The following is a 9,822-nucleotide window of genomic DNA, read 5'->3' as shown; positions in this document are numbered from 1 at the left end:
CTGGGTGACTTGATACCACCTGATTTGCATGACTCAAGTAGGCCCAGCTGCTTGCTCTTGTTCATCAGCAGCCACCCTATGAAAGCCAGTGTGATGTAACAGTTAGAGCTTCAGAGTAGGGTCTGCAAGACCCAGGTTCAGATCCCCATCTTGCGGTGGAAGCTGACTGTGTGATTTTGAACCAGTCACATACTTTCAGCCTAGCCAACCTCACAGGGTTGTTGTGCAGATAAAAAGGAGAGAATAATGTAAGCTGCTTTGGTCCCCCCCACTGTGGAGAAAGACTGTAACTTTCCTAGGTAGAGGCTGTGGGGGAGGGGTATGGAGATGGAAAGTTGCAGACAGAGAGGCAGATAAAGGTAGGTTGGCTGTTAGGTGGGAAGGAAATTGTGTTGCCAATTCCAGGTTGGGAAATTCCTGGACATTTGAGGGGTGGAGCCTGGGGAAGGTGGGATTTGAGGAGGGAAGAAACTACAGACCACTATAATGCCATAGACTTCACCCTTCAAACCATACATGGAGGAGAGAAAGAAAGGGGGGGGCAGAAGGGAGAAAGTGTGAGAGAGGTAGGGGGAGACAGGAGGAAGCAAAGGCGTGAGGAATAGGATAACCATCCCGTAAGTTTCTTGCAGGTCTCCACTTGTGTTTACTAAGTCAAAACAGGAAAACAGTATTTCAGTTTTGATTCCAGGCTAAAGTGTAGGTCTAAAACAAGAAAATTCATTAGCTGTTATTTGATGTATGATACACGCCGGTTTGTTAAACACCAGCACAATACTGTCAAAGTAAAAACATATTGCAAAGTTTCTATGCATACTTTCTCTCTCTCTCTACTGTATATATGGTGGACTGGTATACCATCAAATCCTGGAACAGATCATTGGATCTTACTTACTTTTTAATGTCCCCAGAACAAACTGATTTACTCTTTGATGTTTTGCAGGAATTCAAGGGGGATGGGCCAGGTGATAGACTGCTGAGTATATGCCCCTCACTGGAGCTGTTCTTTAATGATAAAAAGAAAAAAAGAAAATAAAGATGTCTTTATCCAATTGATTACACATTACATTAAGCCCTGTAATACCAATCAAAGAAAACAATGCTGTTATTTTTAAATTCATTTTGGATGGAGATTTTTTCTTTGCTCTGTAATACATGTCTACCTCTCATGAATACTTTGATCACATTCCATATGATAATGTCATGTAATTAAAGCAGCTTTTATCTTAAATTTGAAAAGAGTCCTACAAAGTTTGCTGACCCTTAAAAAGGATTTTGGTTAGTCCTAACTAAGGTGTTACCCTGTTTATCATTTGCTTTGTTATTATTATTATTATTACAGATCAACAATAAATAAATATTTCCAGCAGATTCCAAAGAGGCCATGGAAACCACAAACCAGTGCCTGGAGGAACTTTTGGGATGGATGAAGGCTAATAAACTGAAACTTAATCTCAACAAAATGAAAGTGCTACTAGTGGGAGGAAGGACTAATCCATGAATTGAGGTATCTCCTGTTCTGGATGGGGCTGAATTAAAGCAGCAGTTTCATGCCTTGGGAGTGTTGTCAGATCTGCAACTCCTTCTGGAAACGCTGGTGGCAGCAGTGGCCAGGAACACCTTTCACCAGCTTTGTCTGATATTTGACATTCCCTCACTGATTCTCATTGAAGTTGTTTTTATACCCTGCTTTTCTCTACCATAAGTGGCTTACAATTGCCTTCCCTTCCTCTCCCCACAACAGGTATCTTGTAAGGTAGGTGGGACTGAGAGAGTTCTGAGAGAACTCTGACTGGCCCAAGGTCACCCAGCAGGCTTCATGTGGAAGCGTGGGGAATCAAACCCAGTTCTCCAGATTAGCATCCGCTGCTTTTAGCCATTACACAGCACTGGCATTGACCCTCCTTCCTGTTCACGCCTCTGTTGTAATCATTTTTAATAGTTTTGTATGTATCTGTATGCCTTTTTAACTTGTTCTAACATTTTTATTGTTTGCCACCTTGTGGACCCTAAGTTGGGTAGAAAGGTGGCCTAAAAGTGTTTTAATTTTTTTAAAAAATAGATACAGAGAAAAGGGTTTCTAGCAATATCAATACACGTGCTTAACAATTTAACCTCAGTTGTTTCTAATCAAGGTAATGGGGCTAAAGCCTGAGAAAGCTAGGCTCCCAGGGTCACCCAGCCATGGTAAGTGTACTTTTCCCCCCTGCTTGGGCCCCGAGATTAATACAGCTATCTCCTTAGGTGCCCTTTCAGGTTTGACTAGTGATGCAAATACAACAGAATTCTTGGCATCAATATTAGATATTTTCTGATATTGATTTTTTCTACATGATGACTTTGCAGGTGAGGCTGGTGGAAAAAAGCCTTCTCTGCAGTAGCTCCCAGGCTATGGAAAGCCTTCCCACTGGAGACTTGGCTGACTGACTGATGGTTCCAGAAAGGCAGCTGTTAGTTTACTGCAGCAAAATAAAACAGAATTCCAGGGGCACCTTAAAAACTAACACCATTTACTCCAGTCAAAACACATTTTTTCAGATGCAATGAGAGAAAATATTTTCCCCCTCATTTTTATGCAGAAAATTATAAAAGGGTTAGGGAGTCAAGCAAAGAGTGTCCTGGTATCAGACCTATACCTGTTTTATGATACGGGGTCTTTTTCTGCTCAACTCCTCCCTTTCCCCATCCCAGTCCGCAATTTGCTGCATAAACATTCTGGAAATTATTTCATTTCATTACAACTGAGGAAGAGAGCACTGACACACAGAAGCTCATTCTGGAGTAAACACTGTTCGTCTTCAAGGTGCCACCGGACAATTATTTTGTTTTATTGATGGCCTTCCAGAGTTCAGTCAAGCCAATTAGGTTCAGGAGGGGCTAAATTATCTCCTTCACTTGAGATTCTCTCTTTGGTTTTGAATCAGGAAATGCTGTTTTATTTTCAGGAATCTTTTGTTAATGCATCTAATATTTTTGTTAGGGTAGACTCAATTGTATTGTTTTTTCTACATAGTATGCTGGTGGTTTTACTGTTTTGTTCTAGGTTATATTTTTCAATTATTTTATTTTTGTTTTAGTGTCATGCTACATGTATTTTTCTTTACTTCTTGTTCCACATGCTTTTTAAATAAAAAACTGCAACATAAGCTATATATTAAGAACTATTAAACACCTCCAATGTGGCATAGTGTTTCAAGTGTTAATACTGTTCTGAAGAAGCGCCCAAAACAAATGCCTGCTTGACATGAATCTCACAAAGAGCCATTGTTCTCTCCCAAGCTAACACAGGTATGGGAAGGGACTGTGGTTCAGTGGTAGAACATCTGCTTGACATGAGAAGGTCTCAGGTTCAATCCCCGGCATCTCCAGTTAAAGGGATCAGGTAAGAGGTAATGTCAAAGATCTCTGCCTGAGACCCTGAAAAGCTGCCGCCACTCTAAGCAGAGAACACCAATCTTGATGGAGCAAAAGGTCTGATTCAGTATAAGGCAGCTTCATGTGCCCATGTGGCTGTTGTGAAGATAAAATGGAGAAGGGGAGAACCATGTTCATAATCTTGAGTCCTGAAGTAATAGTGAGTTAAGCCTACTAGGTACAATGGCAGAAGGAGACACTATGAAATTAGTGGACAACAATTCAAATGCTTATTTTGAAGATGTATCAAGTATTTTATATACAGTATAAATATTGCTTCATGATCTTAAAAGAAACATTGAAAAGGTATCTAAGTATTAGTTGTCATCAAAGCAGCTTTTACGGAAATTAACTGTGGATGCAACGTGGTGTAGTGGTTAAGAATGGCAGACTTTAATCCGGAGAGCCAGGTTTGATTCCTCATTCCTCCACATGAAGCCAGCTGGGTGACCTTGGGTCAGTCACAGTTCTCTCAGAACTCTCTCAGCCCCATCTACCTCACAGGGTGTCTGTTGCGGGGAGAGGAAGGGAAGGTGATTGTAAGTCACCCCAAGACTCCTTTGGGTAGTGAACAGCAGGGTATAAAACCAACTCTTCTTCTTTCAAGTTGCCAACATCTAGTTCAAGAAACTAAACTCTGACCTGAATCAAACTTACCAGATTCACACTCAGTTCCCTGGCCAATCTTTCATCTAGTAATAATTGTTCTGCCATCTGTTTTTTCTTTTCTTCTGCTAGCCTCTGCTGCTCTTCTTCTTCTGCTAATAGCTTTTGAATATACTCTTCACTTGCTTTACTCTCCTCTTGTTCATTAGCCCGTCGCTCTTCCTCCACCTGAAGCAGAAACGTACCATGATTTATTTCTAGCTTCCACTTACTCAGTTTAGAAATTATAATTACAGCCCCCCAAAAATTAAAGGTCTACAAAATTTTGCCTTAGCTTAAGTGACCCATTACTTATAGTTGTAACTGATCCTTTTATCCCCCAAATCTAATGCCAGCTCTAATTTTTTGTGGGCACATTAGAACAAGCTACCAGTAGGTCCCCTTCAGCTTTCTAGATTTACCTTAGTAATTTCAGCTTCATACTCCTGTCTTAATTCTCCAGGCTTACTTAAGCAACGTATTGGCTGAGGAATGCATACTACAGTAGATGGGGGGAAATAGAAGAGAATATTAATGTCTCATTTTTATACATCAGACTTACTTTTTTGGCATTGCACAGATATGTAGCGAACCTCTTAAACACCTCTCTATAAACATTCAAATGGTTCTCCAATACTAAACCTCGGAGGAAAAGGAGTTTCCAATTTTCCAAATTTATCCAGTAGTAGTAGATAAAAATCTAAAAACTGCACTACTTGAGTTAACACCAGTTGCCCTGATGAGAGCAGAAACTGGTCTGCCTTCCTTAAGGGCGTGGGTGCATCTTGCTGTTCTAAAATCTTGGAAGAAAATCAGAGCTGCCAGTACTGACTCTTTCAGCCAACTGGCACTTAATTCAATGCTATCCAAAGACTTAGAGCATTCTTGTTTTCTTAATAATCTATTATCCATTCCTGATTACCTTCTTAGTTCTTCAACAAACAATTCAGACCTTAGATACTGGGTATTTAAGTGTGATGCTCTGTTAGACAGAAGGTTCATTTTAAAATCACAGTCTGCTCCCTGGTTCAAATCATTTAAGAATGACCATTTTAGATCCCCCTACCTAGTTAGTATAGATAATCACAACCTCAGAGCAGCTTTCACATCTTTGCGTTTTGAATCAATGCTAGTAGAACACCTAAGGAACAGCGCTTTTGTATTTGTGGCTCTTCTGTTATTGAGGATCTTCCCCATTATATCCTTGAATGCTCAATGTATACCCAACCTAGGTTAAAATTTCTCACTGGTATTTTATCAGACTCAAGCTTTTATTCAGACTCCGAGAAGATTGTATTTTTGTTAGCTGATTCCAATGCCACTATATCCTTTAGAATGGCTCTATTTGCCTTGGCTGCAAAGAAAATACGGGCGAACGCTGTTCTTATAGGAACCAGTTAATATTGATTTTACTGGGTACGTTTTGATTCAATTAATTGCTTATAACTTCAGTTTTATGGTTTTATAATATCTTAGATTTTATTCTATTTTATAACATTATTCATGTTTACAGTATTACTCTCCGCTGTTATCTTTGGTTTGTAATGGCCTATGGCTAAATAGAATAAATTTTAACTGTACTATTTGAGTTTCCCACAACTAGATGCTTTGAAGAGTTGTCCTTTTTTGGGGGGGGGGGAGTGGCATATACAGCCCATTCAGACACATTGCTTTAAAGCTGAAGAGTTTCAAAAGTAGTTTGCGATGCAGAGTGTTGTGCACAAAAAAGCTGCCTTGTAAGCCTTTGGCTGTGTGAGGGATAAAAATGTTTGAAACAGATACTAGTTAAAGGGGGAAACAAACAAAAATTGTAATGCAGTACAAATTCCTTCCATGTACCTATCTTTTGGATGTACAGCTTTTTAGCCCTCACCAAAACATGACCCCAATTTTGAACTACTACATGCTGACAAAAGGATAAAACAACTGAAAAAGCAAGCCACACCACAGATTGGAAGAATTCTGATTATACAAAAGTTAAAAACTGTTTTCTCAGTGAAGAATTTATCAGATTCTCAAATCAGAAACTGTGTCATTGTCCAAACAGTCTCAAGAACTCCATTGGTTAGAGTAAGAAAAGGTACCTTTAATAACCATAGTCTCGCACAGTAAAAAAGGTTTTTGATAGCATAATGGGGTTTTTTTGGGGGGGAGGGGGGTTCATTATCTTTCTAAAAGATATTAAAGATGGTAAACACTCTGTAAACCAGGGGATACAACCATGGTAAAAAATTCTGTAAACCAGGGGATAGAGTTCAGCCCTAAGATTTCAGTGCTTGAAACCTTTTGTCTCCAAATAGCTATTTGTTGTTCCCATCTCTAAAATAAAAAGCCCTCTTGCTCTTACAGTGTAACAGTGACAAATTATTATGAAATGTTTGTGAGATTTTTTTACAATACTGAGTCAAAAAAATGCTCATTTACCTGTTCTGTATATTCCCCCCCATGTGGTCATTTATACAAGAATGATTCCATTACTGCAGCCTTGTAATTAAGTCCACAAATTAGTTTTTCATAAAAGTTTTACTAGCTTGCCTAATTCATCATGTGATTGCTTTGAAAACTACAATCTTTTTCCAAGGGTTACAAGGCTTTCTCTGCTTGTTCACCTGGGTAAAAGTTTGCATTATTGCTGTTCCCAGAACATTATGTAAATTCTACGTGTCAAATACTTATACATGGCATGGTATAATTTTACTTACCATCTTCTTCTTCTTGGTCCTGACCATTAATTCTACGTTTGCATTCTTCTGGGAAATACTTCTGAATTGCTTCCCATAATTTCAAATTAATAAGAGTGTTCTTACGGGCATTATAACGTGCCCAAGAAGAGACTCGGCGACGGCAGAAAGGACAGCACAAGCTGGCCTTCTCTACTGTGAGCTGGAAACAGGGATTGCAGAGAGTGTGCTGGCATGGCAATGTGACGGGTTCCAGAAAAATTTCCATGCAAATATTGCAGAGACAATCAGATAAGGAAAGTGAAGTCTCCAGTTCCTTTGACATTTTGGATCCAGGAAAGGAAGGTAGCTAGTGCATCATCAGCATCTGCAATCAGGACAACATTACATTCTCTGAATCATAGAAATATAAAACAAGTATCTCTGTTCAAAGACTATTGGATCAGTTATTTGGTTCCCTTTTCTCAACCAATGTCAAAACCCTCTCCAATCTTTCACCCCGTTCGAGGTGCAAGCCACACCACCATTGCATGCAGCTGCCTCATTCACTGTGAAGCAAATTCCTTATCTATTAGTACATACTCTCCACCTTATTGTATATTATCCATCATCAACATACAGCAAGTACTGTATGGTTTCTGCTATTGTTTTCAACAACTGCTATTCTAAGCAATGGAAATGGAATTATATTTGCAGTCTCTTGGCTTTATAAAACTGTGCACCAGATTTACTCTTCCCATCAGTTTATTCTCTCTGTTCCCTGCTCTTTCCTCACAATGATAACAATCCCAAGCAGGTTTCTTCAGAAGTCCCTTTTTACTCGGTGGGGCTTACTCGAAGAAAAGGGTTCTTAAGACTGCAGCCATGATCTGTGGAAGCCATTCCAGAGCATTTCTGGTGGCTGCTCTAAAACTTCAGAGCAGACTGTTAGTGGATATGAATATTCCTTTTTTGTTAGGAGTCGTGGCTCAGAGGGTAAGACGCTGAGCTGCAGAATGGAAGGTCTGTAGTTCGGCAGTTCAAGACCCTAGTGCCACAGCTCCTGTCTGACCCTTGCTCCGGCCAACCTAGCAGTTCAAAAGCAAGAAATTGCAAGTAGATAAATAGGTACCACTTCGGTGGGAAGGTAATAACGTTTCATGCACCTCAGCATTTAGCCATGCCGGCCACATGACAATGGAGAAGTCTTCGGACAGCACTGGCTTTTCGGCTTGGAAACAGAGGTGAGCACTGCCCCCTAGAGTCGGATTCGACTGGCTTTTGAGCAAGTGAAACCTTTACAATACCATATCATTCTGCTAGGCTTTCTGTCAATTTTACTACCATTTCTGCAAGTTGTAGATCTGGATTTAATCTGCTACCTTTATTTGATGACAAATACATATTTCTATATTTTGCTTTTCTGCATACTCTTGCAAAATAACTTGGGTTCGCTGTATGAGGAAAAGCAACACAAAATATTTTAATAAATACACTATTCTGTGCTACAGACTTGCTTCTAACCAATAAAGGTGAAGATTGGGTGGTTTGCCTACTCTGAGTAGACTTAACAGAGCAATCCTAAGCACCAGAGCCTTTCCAAGTCCACCAAAGTCAGTGGGCCTCTGCTTATGACTAAACTGTTAGTCTGTCCTTTAGACAAACTTGATGGTCAGTTACACTCAACATCCAAAATAATTATTTTAATGCACTGTCTCCTGCCACCATGCAAGGAATGCACTACATAATTTTTGATGTAAACACACTAACTCAGTGACTTTGAGCTGCTCAGCTACTCATCTAAGGCTATTATGTTTAGGGACTGCATGCTTTGTCTACATACAGCTACATCTCAATGCTGCTTTAACGACAAATGCAGGTAAATCACAACAGTATAAGAATAAGCTAGGCTGTGTGCTAGAGCAAGGGCTCCATTCCACTATCACTCAGTCCTCCCAACAGAAGCACTTTCTTTCAAGGTTGGAAGATCTCTTCCTATTAAGAAGGGTGAATTTAAAATTATAAGTTTTGTTGGCACCCATATTTTTATGACGGGAAGTAGTTGAAGGAGGCTGGAACACTCCTTCCTAGTTCAAAGGTACATGATGAGAACCGCTGAACTACACCTCCCCACCCCTATTTCTAAGATGATACCACCTGAGTAATATTATAACACATGATACATTATGCTTTTCACATAGCACAAAATCTTATTTTCACTGAGGAAAATATTTTGACAGCCTTGATGGTTAAATTTTTATTTTTTAAGAAACAAAACATTGTGCCTATGCAGATTTTTAAAAGCAGCTTGCCAGTTAAACCATACAATCAACGTACGTTACAGAAGCTATACAGATTACCAAATTGCTAAATTGGGACTGGAACAGAACACAAAACATGAATGTCTTCGGAAATATTGCTGAGGCCAGAAGAAATGTTAGAAGACATTATTGCACTAAGCAGAACATTTCTTAATGAATTCTATTTTCATCATACAAATCTGTTACAATCCCACCTAAACGGAATAATATTTGAAACCAGGAAGTACGACAAACCCCTTTGTCCTATGTCCAAGAATTCATACGCGTCCAATCGCGCCCTATTTCCGGAACTGGACTTATTCCAATACGATCTTTCTTTCCTCGGTTTTTACCTCCGCCCCGAGGTTTGCGTGTACTCTGAAGTTCAAGGGGAAAGCATTCTTCGTGCTCTATTTCTCATTCGCAAACAATTTCATCCCATGGTAGACAGATAAAGTGAGTCCAGTCCAAATACTGACTGTTTTGTTCCGTTTTAACGCCTGCCTCTCAAAACTGGAAAAAGCCGCGGCCCTCGTCAGCCTCCTCACCCGCCGAGACCACAGCAAAAGCTGAGCGGCTTCCCGCCGCCACGCAAAGAACGAGTCTATAACGACGCCTTTCCTGAGGCCCACGGACACGGAGAAAACTGACAAGGCAGCGCTACTCCATCGGGCGAACTGAATGAAACCGACCGCGAAGCCCCCACAAGAGCCTCACCGATCAAACGGCCGCACGAAACGCTGCCCCTCGCCGCCGAGCGCAGGGCCGCTCCTCCCCCATCCCATGATCCTGGAGAGGCGCCC

The 9,822-nt window shown here is 40.4% G+C and overlaps 1 protein-coding gene across 6 annotated transcripts in view; it reads right to left on the bottom strand.

Annotated features, from left to right (window-relative positions):
• Nucleotides 1-9,822, bottom strand: part of RNF168 (ring finger protein 168, E3 ubiquitin protein ligase) — a 20,735-nt gene that overhangs the window by 4,060 nt on the left and 6,853 nt on the right. For 2 of the 6 annotated variants that reach the window (XM_015416096.1, XM_015416095.1), the window contains 4 exons: nt 6,762-7,107; nt 4,482-4,558; nt 4,072-4,248; nt 896-1,005 (listed from right to left, as the gene is read on the bottom strand). In XM_015416096.1, the coding sequence (XP_015271582.1) occupies nt 896-1,005; nt 4,072-4,248; nt 4,482-4,558; nt 6,762-7,065 (668 nt within the window). In that variant the 5' untranslated portion in view covers nt 7,066-7,107. The other 4 variants (XM_015416091.1, XM_015416093.1, XM_015416097.1 and 1 more) reach the window with 4 other exon arrangements.

Source organism: Gekko japonicus, unplaced genomic scaffold (genome assembly GCF_001447785.1).
Source record: "Gekko japonicus isolate JY-2015 unplaced genomic scaffold, Gekko_japonicus_V1.1 scaffold300, whole genome shotgun sequence".
NCBI lineage: Eukaryota > Metazoa > Chordata > Lepidosauria > Squamata > Gekkonidae > Gekko > Gekko japonicus.
The sequence above is the reverse complement of the archived record's forward strand: the minus strand, read 5'-3'. Positions and strand labels throughout refer to the sequence as shown.